Genomic DNA, 17,227 nt, shown 5'->3' with positions numbered 1-17,227 from the left:
TACGGGATATGGGGACAGTCTGGGCTGGACTTGGACACACAGATTCCTCAACAGGGGCCTGGAAAGTCCCAGACCTGTCCTGTTCTATGGAAGGAAAACAAGATTCAAGGAATGTCAAAAAAAAAAAAATTCCCTGCCACACCCCACCGGCACCAAAAAACAGTAGAGAGAGAGAGAGAGAGAGAGAGACACACACACACACACACACACACACACACACACACACACAGATAGTGTTCCCTGAAATAAATCTCAGGCTTACTAGAAGATGGGCGCTTACATCTTCTGAGGCATGATCCCCAACTCTCCAATGCAGCACTTTTAACCCGTAGGGAAGTTGGCAGCTTGGCAGGCGGAAGAGTCTTCTGCCAGTGACACCCGCAAAGGGCTGCCCCAGCTACTCTGGATAAAATAAATATGATGGATGTGCCCCCAAATGGGCAATGGCCGCCTAGGAGGCCTATGAAAGGAACCGACAGAAACACAGCACTCAGTCGTAGCCTTTATGTTTTGCTCTTGTTGAGTATCCAGACCTGTTACTAAAGAGGAAACTGAAGCCCGAGGGTCCTCTTGGAGCTCAGCCAGAGGCCTTTCAGCAGCAAGCTTCCCACCTGGGCAGGGAAGAGGTGGCATCATCTGGAACTCTGCTAGGGCACTTCCCAGCCCCGCCCTGCCCAGAGGCATCCCAGCTTTCTTCCCTTCTGTCCTTCTAAAACCCTGGGCTGTTTTCATGACAGTTTGTTTCCATGTATTAAAGGAATGACATATACAGAGATGTCATCTCCTGAGCCCAGTCGGTCATTGGATATCCGCCATCCTCTGTCCTTCAGGACGCCACGGGCACGCATCACCAGGTCTTGAGCCGCCAGTGTGTACCTGTACAGGGAGAGGCAGGAATGAGACTGTCAGTGTGGCATCAGGCAGAATCGGGGGTCAGGCGAGGCTGGGAAGGAGGCATCACTACAGCTGTATGAACTGTTTTCAAACATCCTTAAAGTCACAAAAACCTAGGCCATCTTTTTCCCAAATGTGTGATGCCTAATGTGAGACTACTAGTTAGGTGGTAGAGGGACAAGATTCTACATACAATAAATAACCTCCTAAATTGTTCTGCTTTTCAGTCCTCTTTTGAGAATTTTGATGTCAACAAAAGAGTCCCAGTTTCGTGCTGGTGTATCTTTAACACATATCTGCTCAGGCTCAGAGCTTTCTACAGCAAACAGTGTGTAGCTAAAAAAGTATACGGGAAAAATAAGAACTTTTGTTTCCAATGTTTATTTTTAGAGCCACATTGCTTTTAGGACAAAGGATCGTCATTTTCCACTTATGGTAGGGGTAAATCTCCTTTTTAAATAGTTTTTAAAAAGTGAGTTGATTTAAAGAAAAATGTTAATGATAGCGCAGGTAGCAAAGGAGCATAGTAAAAATGCAAAGGTTTTATTGGTACATGACTGGGAAACCTCGGTGTGGTCAAGCTGTACCATCCACCGTCTCATCAATGCCACACTCTTCTCTCTTCACCACTGTAAGTACAGTGAGGGATCCCCAAGAATTTGAAAATAAGATTGCTCACTGAGACTTAGAGCATAAACTCAAAGAAGAATTAATGACTATGCCATAAATGGATGGAAAGCATTAAAATCTAGAAAAAGACTAATGTGGGAGGTGATTTGGGTGTATGTAGCCTAGGTTAGCCTGGAGGCCTAAAACAAAGAGACAAAAACATTGGCAGGTGTCTGTCCAAATACAGATTGAGGCAGAGGGAGTCTTATCCAACAGATTTCAAAGAAATTTAGTTCCACTGTTAGGACCATATTTAGTGAGGATGGATGACTCTTAGCTTCTGCCATAGAATATACAGTTTCCCTCGATTTTGATTTCATGTTCACCATATAACCTTCTAATTATGATCTGCCTCCCTGTGTGGCCTGCCGACAGAGAAAGAGTGAGCTAGTCATTTGTACTTTAAGAACGTCAGTCCAATTTCTCCATATAAACGTCAACTGGCATTTCTTCAGTTTGCAGATCAATCATGAAAGCTTGGTTAAGGTGAGCCCAGCTCTGATAATGAATCTGTTCTTTGTGTGTTGATTAAACCAGTTTCCGAACCTAAGAAGCTAAAAGCCAGCCTCTGGTAAATCACCAAGATAATAAATGTCACCCTGTAAGGAAGGCCTCTTGGAAGCCAGCCTGTGGACCTTAAACAACAGACCACCCTGATGTTACTGTGGCCTTTCCCTGCTTGGAATGTCACTCGGCCTTGCCTTCAGAACTGTGAGTTATGGGATTCAGAACACCAGAAGCCTCTTGCATTTCTTCTGTTAAAACCCCTTATGGATTAAGCGACTCTCATGCTAAAAGAGACCTGCATCTAGCCCCATTGTTACATTACTTAAGAACAAGGTCTGTAGCAAATAATCTCAGGATTGTCAAGATTCCAGGCTGTGGAGTCTCTGAGACTCAAGTCTACTCAGACAGCCCAGGCAGAGAGAGGTGTAGCACACACTAAAGGTGGCAGAGAGAGGCTATTTTAGTTAATACAAAATAAGTGACTTTCCTCCTAGAGGATGGGTGGTAGGTGAGTAGGAGAGACACCTTTTTCTATCCTTATTGAGAGAATTATCCGTTTTGAGGCAGAAGTATCTCCAGTTACACTTGAGGGAAGGGGCCACCAGTTAGCCTTCTGAGGATTCCCTTCCTACTGGGATCACGAAATCAACAGAAAGGACTCCAAAGAGGCCTTTGGCTAAAGAGGCAAATACATGCCCCCTTATCCACATACTGCCACTCATATACTATATTCAGAAGAGCTCTCAGATGCTCACCCCAGGTTACTCTTGGGTTTATATTGAATTGTATGTCTGAGATAAAACGTCACAGGGAAAGGCTACCATCAATATCAGTTGATGTTTATTACCCTAGTGATTGACCAGGGTCTAGACCTTAGCCTTTCAAGTTCAGAAAGCTGGCTGAGGCAATATACTAGTTCGTAGATTCATCTGTCAGGGCTGAACACACCTTAACTCAGCTCATGAGCAAACTAGACACAGAAGATTATGGCAAGTAAGAGAAAAGATGGCTGGCAGCAAAAGGAAGTTACTTAAAAATGTTAAAAAAACAGATGAAGGAAGTCAGGACCGGTCTCTGTTGTAATCACAGGTCTGGCGGTCATGGGGCAATGGCTGAGATCAGAACAAGGTTAAATGAAAGGTTAAATGAACAGGATTTCCCTGGTGGCGCAGTGGTTAAGAATCTGCCTGCCAATGCAGGGGACATGGGTCCAATCCCTGGTGCAGGAAGATCCCACATGCCACGGATCAACGAAGCCCGTGCACCACAACTACTGAGCCTGTGCTCTAGAGCCCGCGAGCCACAACTACTGAGCCTGCGCTCTAAAGCCCGTGAACCACAACTACTGAAGCCGGTGCGTCTAGAGCCCGTGCTCCGCAACGAGAGAAACATGCGCACCACGACGAAGAGTAGCCCCCGTTCACTGCAACTAGAGAAAGCCTGCACACAGCAGCGAAGATCCAACGCTGCCAAAAAAAAGTTAATTAAATAAATTAATTTTTTTAAAAAGTCTACAAACAATAAATGCTGAAGAGTGTGTGGAGAAAGGGAACCCTCCTACACTGTTGGTGGGAATGCAAATTGGTATAGCCACTATGGAGAACAGGATGGAGGTTCCTTAAAAAAACTGAAAATAGAGCTACCACATGATCTGGCAATCCCACTCCTGGGCATATGTCCAGAAAAGATGAAAACTCTAGTTTGAAAAGATACATGCATCCCAGTGTTCACAGCAGCACTATTTACAATAGACAAGACATGGAAACAACCCAAGTGCCCATTAACAGATGAATGGATAAAAAAGACGTGGGGTGTGTGTGTGTTTGTGTGTGTGTATACACACACACAATAGACCATTACTCAGCCATAAAAAAGAATGAAATATTGCCGTTTGCAGCAACATGGATGAACCTAGGGAATATCATACTAAATAAAGTCAGGCAGAGAAAGAAAAATATTATATGTGGAATCCAAAAAATAATACAAATGAATCTATTTACAAAACAGAAACAGACTCACAGACATAGAAAACAAACTTACGGTTATTACCAAAAGGGAAAGGGGGGAGGGGATAAATTAGGAGTATGGGATTAACAGATACATACTACTATATATAAAATAGATAGACAACAAGGATTTACTGTGTAGCACAGGGAACTATATTCAGTATCTTGCAATAACCCATAATGGAAAAGATTCTGAAAAAAATACATTTAAAACTGAATCGCTTTGCTGTACACCTGAAACTAACACAATATTATAAATCAAGTATACTTCAGTTAAAAAAAGTTAAAATCAAAACAGTGCCTACCTCATTTTATTTAAGTCACATAAGAGCATCATCCATAGTTAAAGGCAAGAGACCATCCAGATATTGCTATTGCTGGAGACTTTGGGTATTGAAAAAATGGTCAAAATTAGCTTTGGTATTTTAAAAAGCAGCATTAGGTCACCTAGAAAAGATGGTTACCCAGGAAACCCAAGGGCTCTAGAAAATTAAGGTTTTCTTCTCAAAACTGGTTATTGCCTATGCCAAGATAACGTCCCTTGAGCCTGCATTTCTCTCTGTCATCCATTCTGTCTTCCCTTCGGTGAACTCTCAAGAGAGAGAAGACCCATTTTTGCTTCCTCCATTTCTTACTTCCCTTTTTCTTCCTTCATTTCTTACCAGTAGGCCCAATACCCTGCTAATCCAGCCTCCTACACTTCTCCGTGCTCATTCCACTTGACCTTTCTCCAGCACAGACACCGTACTTCTGGCCATCTTCTTTATTCTTGACATCTCCTGTCTGTTCTTCTGAGTTATCCTTTTTGTTTGCAGAGGTGGGAGGTGTTGAGGTTGGCTTGCCCACCACACCACGGCACACTCCAAGTTCTCCTATGTCTGGGCTTCCATGACACGTGGCACAGCTCTTCTTACTTTCCTTGGTAGGCCCCAGTTAGGACTCAGGAAGAGTCAATAAATGTTAACTTACTTTCACTGCCAAGGTGGGACTTTCTCATCTATCATCCTTAGTTAATGCTGTCCCCAGTCTCTTAAGTAAGAAATCGTAGTCGTTTTCAGTGCTACCTTCTCAACCTGATATTCGCCAATGATAAATTCCACAAGGCACTGTAGGACTTCTAAACTTTGTATTATTTAAAGTGTGTTTCATTATTGGTAGATGGCTAATTAAAATAAAATCTCACCTTTATAGTTACTAAGATGCACGTTAAACCTGTTGTAAAAACCGCTATTCTGAATTTATTTTTGCCACCATTCACACATACATACATAAAGTTTATTTAGTATTTTCTATTTTTCCTTCCTTTGATTTCTGTCAGGTTGTTTGCTTTCTTGAATACCTTTTTCCTCTCTCTACTAGTTGAGAACTGATTATTTCTGTTGTTTTAGCAGCTATGCTTAAGTTTTTAATATATGTCAATCAATATTTGTGTCCTTCTCCAGAAAATAAAAAGATATTAGAATGCCTTCTTTCATCTGTAATGTTATTGCCTAGTATTTTAATTTTGCCTTGTTTTTAAACTCCTATTAAGTAATTATTATGATGTATATAAACCAACATAGTAACTTCTTTGCTTTTCGAAGTCCATTCCTTTCTTCTGGACTTGATTTCCTTCTGTTGAAGTACATTTTTAGTAATGCTTTTAACAGTGGTCTGTGAGGGATAAACTCACCAAGTTTTGGGGCCACAAAAATCTTTATTTTTGCCTTTAATCTTGGATCATAACTTTATCAGGTATAGAATTCTAGACTGACTTATTTTACCTTAGCAGTTTGGACATAATATTTCATCTTTTCTGACCTCTCTTGTTGAGAAGCCTGTCTTGTTTCATTTTTTTAAAATAAATTTATTTATTTGATTTATTTATTATTTTTGGCTGCTTTGGGTCTGCTGCTGTGCACGGGCTCTCTCTAGTTGCGGCGAGTGGGGTCTACTCTTCGTTGCAGTGCATGGGCTTCTCATTGCAGTGGCTTCTCTTGCTACAGAGCACGGGCTCTAGGCACGTGGGCTGCCGTAGTTGTGGCGTGCAGGCTTCAGTAGTTGTGGCTCACAGGCTCTAGAGCGCAGGCTCAGCAGTTGGCAGTGCCCAGGCTTAGTTGCTCCGCGGCATCTTCCCAGACCAGGGCTCAAACCCGTGTCCCCTGCATTGGCAGGCGGATTCTTAACCACTGCACCACCAGAGAAACCCTTGTTTCATTTTTTTTTATAAGTAAACGTCTTTTCTCATTGGTAGCTTATTAAATTGTTATTGTTGATATTTTGTTGTTGATGGTATGAAGTTCCACTGAGACATAATAATGAGGATTTCTTTTTATTTATCATGGTTGGAAATTAGTTTTACCCCTTCAAACTGAGTAGATATTTCTGATTCTGGAAAATTTTCAACCATGAACTTTTTGAATGCTGACTCCCCTCTATTTTTTATGTTTTCTCCATAATTTTATATTTCCTCCTGTTAGATCCTTCTCATTTTACGTTCCAGATTTCAACCTCTTTCCTGTTTTTTTAAAATCTCTTGGTAATATCTTTCAGTTCACTAATTCATACTTTAGCAGTTTACTATTCTCTCCATTCAGCGAGTTACTTTATTTCAATGACTTATTTTTCACCATTGCAAATTTCTATTTGGTTCTTTTCCAAATCCGTCTCTTCTTACCTTATGGTTCTATTTGTACATGTTTAAAGTTTCTTTCATCCCGTTCTGTTAGGTTTTCTTTGGGGGGACAGAGGGAAGGCTCTGTTGTATCTAGTTATCCTTTCTCGTGGTAGGTTTGAAGGTAAGATAGGAGCCTCTCTTCAGTAGGGCTGTTCACCGTGTGCCTTGGGTTATCTACAGAGATTTTTAAGTGTGCCTTTACTGGGGGACGTTATGGGTTCTTCCAGTTCTAGAACACGTTGTAGGTGCGATTCTTGGCTTTAGGATCCCCACACCCTACGTGTGGTGTGAGGTTTAGCCTCACACTTTCCTGTGTGGCGGGCCTACCCACCCCCCTCCTCACAGAACCTCAGTTTCATCAGGTCCTTGCCATCATCCACGTCCTGCAGGAAGGATGCCCCAACCTGAGCGGGAAGCTTAGGGAGAACGCCTTGGACCACTGCTTCCAACACTGTGGCCGGGAGCCGGATTCCTCCACCTGACTTCTCTTTGCGAGGCTTCCCTGGCGAATGCGAATGCGGCGTCCCCCCTGTGAAAGAGCAGTCCGCACGGACAACTGAACGGCGCTGCTTAGACGCTGCCTGCAGGAACCGAACAGCGCAGCTGAAGTCTAGGCCTGGTTTCCTTCACGCTACAGGAGACACGGTGTTCAAATGAAGTCACAAATGGTGTTTAGGTAAAATGAGGCCACTTGTGGGGATCCTTCCTCATAAGCTGATCACCTCAACACAACCCCAGGCACCCAGTTCTTAGGAGAAGGTTTCTTTGGCCCCAGCTCCCATCTCAGCCAGGCTGACGGACACTTTAGCACTCACGAGCGTCCTTAGTCAAGCGCCATCTGCCCCAGGCAGGAAACCACCTTTAAGGTTGCTTTCTATCAAGACTGGTACCTGAGGAAAAGAAGAGACATTTCCTCTGGAGGGAAAGGACTGCTGCTCCTCTCCCCCCTTTCATTCTCCTGCAATTTCCACCTGACAAGGGCTGTCTGGTTTGGTAACAAAACAGACTGCTTCACGTGGCAGTAAGACAGGAGGGTTCTGCGGAGTTTGGTGCTGAACACAAAGGCACACGCGCCAGAGGCTGAAGGGCGCAGGAGGCAGCGGGAGAGAACTTGAGTCAAAACATGGAATACAAATACAGAACATACAGGGGAGCAGCGGAGAAGAACATGGCGCAGCGGATGACAGCGAAAGCATCGTGGATTCCGTGACACCCCGGCCGGGATGACGAGGGGCCGAGGAGCTCCGTGATTCTGGAAGCTGGTTGTGGGGCGGCAGCAGGGCCCGGCCTGAGGGCCTCACGCGGAAGGCTTGGTCAGACCGCATCCGGGAAGTAGTACGGGAGCAGCTGGGGTACTCACCCCTCCTAACGGAGAGTCTCCCAGGGAGACCAGTTTTGTACTTTGAGAGCATTTTTCTTCTCTGGCTGAAGCTTTCCATATCGATCGGCCGAGCTCTGCTGAAAGGGGCGGCGGTCGGGAGGGGTCTGACTTGGCAGGCGCACAGGGCCTGGCGCCGAGGCTTCCTCGGGCCGAGCCAGAGGGAGCAGAGGAGGGACAGTAGGGGAGAGAAGAAAAGCAGAAAAGGAAGAGGGGCTGAAGGACCACGGGAAGGCCGGAGGCTCTTTTCACAACCACTGACGCTAAAGTCAGGGTGGAAGGAGGCCAGAGGGCCAATCCTCCATCGTCTCTGTCGTCCTTGCCACCTCTGGGCACTTCTTAGCTCTTTCACCTCTTCGGTGGGGTGTACGAAGGGTCCCGGGTGTGGGCTGGGTTGCCACGGGTCCCAGCCTGGCTGCACGACCGCCCACATCGGGGGCGCTGGGGAAAAACTCCTTAGCCTCTCGAATCTGGAATAATGCTAGTGCATGCCTCAAAGGTCCTGCCGGGGTAAACAGAACCTTCCTAAAGCATTTCCCTCATTAGACATAAAAGGCCTCTCTCCCCCACCAAGAGTTTTGCCCGCAGTCATCCACCTTTCGTAGAGTCTCTTCCCACAAGACCACATCTGAATCAGCAGATTGGAGTGTCAAAAATAAGTCCGTTTCAGGCCTCAGGCTGTAAACTGGCCTTAAAGCCAACAGTTCTAGTTGGGCAGGAACTTCTATTTGCCATTTGGATGGTACAGACAGGGTCTTACAAGAGGGAGGGTAGGTGGCAGGAACTGGGGAATTAATGGGTTCCGAATATTTGCATATAAAAGGCAGCTTCCATCTGCTGAGGCCCCGTAGTAATAGAGTATGATGGGAAGAGGAGAAGGAATCCTCTTTGCATTCTGAGCAGGCCTCTGAGATTTAAGAGGTAGAAAAGCTCTCCCAAGCTTGGGAACATTGGCAGGGATCTATGGTAACGGGGTAGGTGGGGTGAGGGCGGGTGACTTGGAGGGAGCTCTTTGTTGTGCTCAGAACCAGGCAACTTGTCCTGGGAGGAGGCCCGCCTCAGGCTCACTGCTGGGGGCTGAGCCACATGTGTCCCTTGTCTGGCTCTGAAGCCACTGAAGGTACTCACACCAGCTTCTGTCCCGCCTGGAGTGTGGGGACTTCACTCAGGTGGAGTACCCTGAGACACGGGAACAGCGACAGCCGCTGCCCACAACACTGTCCCTGTGTCCCCTGGGGGGGTGTGTGTCAGCAGGTGCAAGGCCACGGACTAGGGAGAGCTCCCCACCCCCATGGGAGATGGCGAGAACACCCACTAGGCCTCGTCCACCTCTCTGCCCCAGCACCAGCTTCCTGGTTTCTCAAGGTGGTGTGAGTTTTAGTTCAAATCCCAAACAGCAACATTTCGATAGGAGGGGGCATATCAGACTATTTCCTTCTGCATCGTCCCTGGGAAGCCCTTTAAAATGCCCCGATGGGGGCTCCCCTGGTGGCGCAGTGGTTAAGAATCTGCCTGCCAGTGCAGGGGACATGGGTTCGATCCCTGGTCTGGGAAGATCCCACATGCCGAGGAACAGCTAAGCCCACGCGCCACAACTACTGAGCCTGCGCTCTAGGGCCTGCAAACCACAACTACTGAGCCTGCGTGCCACAACTACTGAAGCCCGCGCGCCTAGAGCCGATGCTCCACAACGAGAAGCCGTGCACCACAATGAAGAGTAGCCCCTCTCGCCACAACTAGAAAACGCCCGCGTGCAACAATGAAGACCCAACACAGCCATAAATAAATAAATAAAATTAAATAAATAAAATGCCCTTATGTTCCAACTAAGTGGCCACACAGCTCTGCTCCAATGGCCATATCAACAGCACTGAGGAAGGAAAGGTGGGCCTGGCAGTGGGCAGTTCAGAGGCTGCCAAAGGCAGGATGGTGGGCTGACGTCCACATTCCCACGGATCTGAATATGCTCAACATTGCAAAAGAAACAAAAATGCAGATTTTATCTAGTCTTCAACATGAGATAAAACACTCACCAATTTGTTCTTAAAACCTGTAACTGATGTGAGGTTGGGGCCGGCGATGGGAGGAACCCTTTCTTTTTACATTTGAGGCATAGTTTTTCAAAACCATATGGCAGGGCTTCCCTGGTGGCGCAATGGTCGAGAGTCCGCCTGCCGATGCAGGGGACACGGGTTCGTGCCCCGGTCCGGGAAGATCCCACATGCCGCGGAGCGGCTGGGCCCGTGAGCCATGGCCGCTGAGCCTGTGCTCCGCAACGGGAGAGGCCACAACAGTGAGAGGCCCGTGTACCGCAAAAAAAAAAAAAAAAAAAAAAAAAAACCATATGGCAGTGGGAGAAGTTAGTTCAGCCAACTCACAGAAACATCTCATAAAAAGAACCTTTGTCTTTTGCCAAAATGGTTCATATTATCAAGGTAATACAAACTAGCATTTAATACCTGCATTAATATCCTGCTGTCAGTTTTGGTGGGTGTTTTAGTGTTAACTTTCTACTGATTAATCTCTTCCTCATCAACGTGGTACACAGTTATCAGAGCCAAGGACAGCATGGATATGAAGAACATTTGAAGCGTGACCATCCAGAAGGCTTCTCTTATTAGGGAGATGCTGTCTGGAGTTTACAGTATGTTGGTACTTACAGATGTAATACCCCTTCATAAGCCCCCAGAGTGACATGGCAGGGGCACTGAAGGTCATTTGGTCCAAGTTACCAAGATGAGGTTTCCACAGACAGGTTCTGGGAAATGAAGGACTGGGCAAAAAAATCCTTGCTAAGTCTTGCCTGGGCATTTGGAATGTAAATCCATGACATGTTTTCATGTGTTCTTTGGCCCAAGGTCCACTCAGCTTTGCCCACACCTATCTCCGTTAGTAATATTAACAATTTATTCCTTTCTAACATTACTAAGCATCTTCTTTGCATATTTACGTACTTGCCCATTTTGAATATTCTTTCTGGGAGACCTGCCACTAAACCTCCAGCCTTACAGAGGAGATAATCAGTCTGAGATATCTTGCCTCAGAAAACCCCTTCCACGCCTCTCTCTGAGCACCCTTTCCAAATTTTGCAGGATGTTTAGGCCTCCTAAGAGAATCTTACTGGAATTAGTAAAGAGAATGACAGGTTGTGTAGCCCAACCCCCGTGAATTCCAACCACGCCACCTGAAAATGTGAACTTGGTATATTTCCTATCAACGGTTCATTTCATGACCCCACAAAGGATGCACGGAGCTGCCAGCTCTGCTACACTTCAGGGCATAATCCAGTAAAAAGAAAAGAAAGAAAAAGGGCAGCTGCACTCATGTTCTGGCCTGTCCACAAGGCCTTCTTTTAATTTTCTGGTTCCTTTCTCGAGACAGTTCAGAACAGCAAAAGGACTTAATAAGATACGCTGGGGTCAGGAAGATCATATAGCTCATTTTTACCCCACCTCTGCCAGAGAGGATGGTGTGAGGGTCAGAACTTCGCAAACATCTCTCTCTCTTAATCACCTCTTCCCTCACAGTGCATCCTGGAGGGGGAGATGGTACTTTAAATGTTTTATTGGGAAGGATGTCATCAGAGGAAGACAGTGCCAGCAATCTGTCAAGAATGGCTGCCAGGAAGAGGAGAAGAAAAAGAAAAAACCTACACACAACATGAACAAAGCCAAATGATCAAATGGCAAAGCCTTCAAGTCCTTCCTGTCACAGGACTAATGCCCTGCCTCCTTCTGTCCTGCTGAATTTCTAAACAAAACAAAACTCAAAACAGGCCCATTCAAAACGTCAAATGAAGAAACATTTTGTTGTTCTTGTTGCCCTTCCTATCTCTCAGGAGGCCCACCTTGTAGAGTGCAACTTCCCTTTCTCATTTTCCATCAAACGATCAGCCAGCCTGGTCAGACCCCTCAGGTCTGGACCCAGAAACCCTCTATTCCCACCACTCACATGACTAAATAGGCAAACCTGTGGTCCTGGGCTACATCTGGGGAGAAATGTATCCTTCTGGCTGAGTAAGAGCTCATAGAGCCACGGGAAGGGTATGATAGCGGGTCTTTCTTCATCACAGAAACTATGACCTAGGCTAAAAGTTATTAGGACGACTTCCACTCCTATTTCTACTTTGCATGACAAGGTCAGAACAGCTCCCGGTTGGGAGGGCACCGTCAGGAAACCCACTGCCGTGGCTTCTGGGACTGAGCTCTCCATGCGCCTCCCAAGGAAACACACTAAGCCTGGGTGTGAGTGTGGTACCCTCCTTCCAAATCACAAAGATACATGCAAATATGGCACACACATGAAAGACAACATCATTTTACGTAATGCCTAAGGCCTGAGTTTGAAATAAATTAAGTTTATCTGATTTCCCAATATGGCTTAAATTACTAAGGAGCACAGAGGGGTAGAGAAACAATCCATACCTCATATTTTCACCATCAGATTGTCCAGAATGTTTTCTGACTGTGGATCAGAATGAATGAATCACACAAATTCCATATCATTATCACAGACTCTCTTCCCTCCAACTAATCTTCACATTCATTCATTTTGTCAGTGCTTGAGGTCTGACACGACCTGCCCCATTCACCTCTCACGCCTCATCTGCGGACACTACCCCACACTAACCCCAGGCAGCCATACTGACTGTTGGGTTCCTTGAAAGCACCATGTTCTCTCTCCCTGATGTTGCCCCACCTTGCATTGACTGACATACACTCATTTACGCCTCACGTTTAAGTTTAGACATCCCTTCTAGTGGGAAGCTTTCTTGCCTATCCCTTGTGCTATCTTTTTAATCATTCATATTCTAACTTCCTTATGCTCTTGTAACCTCTAGACCTTAAACTCCAAGAAGGCAGGGACCTGGTCTGTTTTCTTCACAAATTCTTCCCCAGTGGCCATGGCTCATAAAATAGGTCCTTAATATTTCCCAGATGAATGAATCTGAATGGGAATTATTTGGCAAAAAGATACCTTCCCCCATAAGGTCTCACTGTTTTAAGATGTCAAAAACCAACCAGAATTTTTCTGATCTCCAGCCAGATATTTCATCTCTTAGCAATGAAACTGTGCCGATTTTATAACTTTTCCTTTCACTCATTCATCTATCTGACACAGGATTCTTTCTTAGGCTTTGGTTTGCCATCTTCCCTGAAAGGCAAATTCAAAACCTTTTTTCTTTCCTGCCCTTTTGTTCCATGGAGATCCCTGTAAGCCCTGTAGGTAACAGATCTCATGAACCTAGGAACCTATTCTGACCTGGCATACCCCTGCCCAGTGACAGCACTGCCCACAGGTTACCACTCCCTGGAGGGCAGATTTGTTGCCATGGAGAGACGGGGGCTGGTAAGGAAAACCAAGCCAGCTTGGAGAGATTTTAAAAAGCGTTGGGTGCCTTTTCACTCATACCTGTCAGATGGCTTCGCAAAGCTTTATGAAAATAATTACAGTAGAGAAAATCAACAGGAGAATGTTGCTAACAAGTAGGATATAAAACACAGATTAAAACTAAAAGCTCAACAGGAAACAAAATGTCTTCGAATTCAAATAAAAGAATCTTATTTGCAGTACCATCGATTCCTTTGTGCCTGAGAAAATTTATACACACAATTCTAGAAAGAGAAAGAATGTCTAGCTTTAATTTCTTCCTGAAGGAATTTTTTGTTGTTGTTGTGAAAGATAGGAAACATATAAGTATAGCAACAAACATAGAATAACAACAACAAATACCCAGTAGTGCTTACTATATACCAAGCACTTCACTTTATATATAAGGATGAGGTCAGGACTACTGGAACCCCCATTTTACAGATGAGGAATCTGAGGCATGGAGAGGTTAAGAGACCTCCCCAAGGTCACAAAGGTCACAAAGTCTAGAAGGGGCAGAACCAGGATTTAACCTCAGGCAGTCTGGCTAGATCCACACTGTTAACCACTAGACTACACTGCCTCTCATAGCTAACATACAAACAGATGTATGAAAAAGATATACAGTTATAAATAACATGAACAATCATACATCTACCATGTAGCTAAAGGAACAGAACATTACCAGCAAATATCTCAGAAGCTCACTATGGGCCTCTCCACAAGCACACATTCCCCTCTGACACCTCTCTTCCCAAGGTAACCATTATCCAAATTTTGGGTTAATTCTCTTGCTTTTTGTTATAATTTTAATATCTGTATCCCTAAGTGATATATTGTTAGCTTCCTAGAATCATAATATGTGTATTCTTCTATGACTGGCTTATAAAACTCAACATTATCTCTTTGAGATTCTTCCCTGTTAAAGATCACAGCTTTGGTTCATTCTCATCTGAGGACTGTGAATTATTTCATTCTTTGTTTATCCATCCTATGGTTGGACATGCAGGTTGCTTCCAATTCTTATAATAAAAACAATTGTGTGGATACCTTTTTGTATAAATTGAATTACACCAGCACCAGAATAGAAAAAACACCTGGGTTGTTTGTTAAAACACAGATCCCTGGGTCCTACCACTGGAGTTTTATTTGGTAGATCTGGGGTTGAGCCTGAAGATTTGTATTTCTAGCAAGTTCTCAGACGATGCTGATGCCATGTGACCCAAAGACCACACTTTCAGAACCACTGCTCCAGGGTACAGACCTAAGAGTGGAGCTTCTGGGTTATAAGATATGCATATGCCAAGCCGTCTTCAGAGTCTTTCTACAAATTCACAAATCCATCTGCAGTTGTTCTACATGTTTTTAATTATTTCTACTCCTCTGACTGTTGAAGTTTCTTTCATATATTTATTGGCCATTAATTTTCTTCTGTGTGATGACTGTTGGGTACTTGCTCATTTTTCTATTGGGTTATTTGTGTTGTCTTTCTGGATCTGTGACAGTTCATTGTATTTATGGGTATGAATCCCTCTTTGGTTATACAAATTGCAAAGATCTTCTCCCAGCTATCACGTTGCCATTTTATTCTCTTTATGTTGTCTTTTGAAGAAGCAAAGACGGTAATCCTAATGTAGTCAAGGTTATCAATCTTTTCTTGTTTGTGCTTTCTGTATCTTGTTTAAGAAATCCTTCTCTACTATAAGATCATAAAAATAGTCTCCTATGCTATTTCCTAAAAGTTGTATTTACTTTTCCTTTCACAGTTAAGTCTTAACTTGCCTGGACTTGATTTTAGTGTATGGTGTGAGGGAAGGACCCATTTTTAATTTTTCTGCACCATCTTAATTGTTCTGATTTTGTACTAATATCCAGAAGGGTAAGACCCATACAGAAGTGTCACAAACATTCTTGGCATTTTGTTCTTCCACATATATCTCAGAATCGGCTTACAAAGTTCCATGAATACCTCACTGGAATTTTGGTTATAATTCTACTCACTCTAAAGATCAATTTAGGAAAAATTAATATTTTAACAATGTTCCTATTAAAGAATATGTATAGGTTCATTACTGCCGCATCTCTTATGACTGCTTTTTATTGCTAATATTTATTTGCTGGACCCCCTTGTTTTTGATTAGTCTTAAGGGAAATTTATCTACTTTAGTTAGTTTTCTTTTTAATTTGCTTTTTTTTGAGAAATTATTTTTTGTGGTAAAATACACATAACATAAAAATTAACATCTTAAAGTGTACAGTTCTGTGGCATTAAGTACATTCACGTTGTTGTATAACTACTACCACCGTTTATCTCCAGAACTTTCTCCTCTTCCCAAACTGAAATGCTATAACCATTAAACACCAACTCCCTATCCCCCCGGCCCGGCACCTGGCAACCACCATTCTACTTTCTGTCCCTATGAATTTGACGACTCTAGGGACGTCATGTAAGTGGAATCATACGATGTTTGTCCTCCTCTGACTAGATTATTTCACTGAGCATAATGTCTTCAAGGTCCATCCATGTGTGAGAATTTCATTCCTTTTTAAGACTGACTAACATTCCATTGTATTATATACCGCATTTTGTTTATCCCATTTAATTTGTTGATGGACACTCGGGTTGCTTCCACCTTTTTGCTATGGTGAATAATGCTGCTATGAACATGGGTGTACACGTACCTATTTGAGTCCCTGCTTTCACTCATTTTGGGGTACATACCCAGAAGTAGAATTAATGGATATATTTATATGTTTAATCACCATACTGTTTTCCACAGAACCTGTACCGTTTTACATTCTCACCAGTAATGCACAAGACGTTCCAATTTCTCCACATTCTCACCAACACTTGTTTTTTTCTCTTCGTGTGTTTGTTTTTAAATAGCCAGCATAATGGGTGTGAGGTAGTATGTCAGTGTGGTTTGATTTGCATTTCCCTAATGTGTTAGCTGTTTTAAAGAAACAGATTTTGGCTTTACTGTTTATTTTTATTGTATATTTGTTCTCTTTTTTGTTATCTTTAATTTTTCCTTCCATTACTTTTCCTGGGTTTATTTTGTTGTTTTTAATTCTTAATCTAGATGCCGTTGTTGAAATAAGGACCGCAGACCTAAATTTTTAAATTAGGACAGTGGTTTACTAACAGCCTATATGCAGGAAAAGAGCACACAGTCCATAAGTAGACAGCTCCACTCCTGTGGCCCCTCAGAACTGTGAAGTTATAAGAATTCCTGTGTACATGTTTATAGGAATAATATGGGCAGAATTAGCCCAGTAGCACAAAGCAGGCTTCTAGATCTTACTCTGAGGAATAACTTTCTCTTTGGTTAAGGGGCTATTTTTCTTTTTCTGTGGTCAGAAGCCTGGAGCTTGTGGGCAGGGTCCCTGTGATCTGGGGAACTGGGAGGTTGGGAGGGTTGGAAAAAGTTCTTTTATGATATGGAAGGAATATAGTCACTTCTGGCAGGTCAGGGATGAGTAGAGCTTTTCACCTATGCATAGCTCATTAAATTGGTGGGGGGGGGGAAGGCTCAAAATTCAGCCTTTAAAGTCTTGATATGTAGTATTATTTAGGCCCTGGTAATTTCTAATTTTTATTACAATTTTTTGATTTATAAGTTGTTTAGAAGTTTGGTTTTTAATTCTATATGGGCTTGACTAGTTTGAAAATTACACTTTCTATTCTTTCTTTCGCTTTCTTAGCTATTTAAACACATTTCAAGTCTAAAGTTAAACACTTTTAAC

General features: G+C 43.6%; 1 protein-coding gene across 1 annotated transcript in view; it reads right to left on the bottom strand.

Moving 5' to 3' along the window:
* Positions 1–506: 506 nt before the first annotated feature.
* Positions 507–17,227, bottom strand: part of PPM1H (protein phosphatase, Mg2+/Mn2+ dependent 1H) — a 257,523-nt gene continuing 240,802 nt past the window's right edge. The window contains exon 10 of the mRNA XM_065887438.1: positions 507–876. Coding sequence (XP_065743510.1) covers positions 729–876 — 148 coding nt within the window. The 3' untranslated portion in view covers positions 507–728. The remainder of the gene's footprint in view (positions 877–17,227) is intronic.

The sequence above is a fragment of the Phocoena phocoena genome, chromosome 11 (genome assembly GCF_963924675.1).
Source record: "Phocoena phocoena chromosome 11, mPhoPho1.1, whole genome shotgun sequence".
Lineage (NCBI taxonomy): Eukaryota > Metazoa > Chordata > Mammalia > Artiodactyla > Phocoenidae > Phocoena > Phocoena phocoena.
This window is presented reverse-complemented; position numbering and strand designations above follow the sequence as displayed.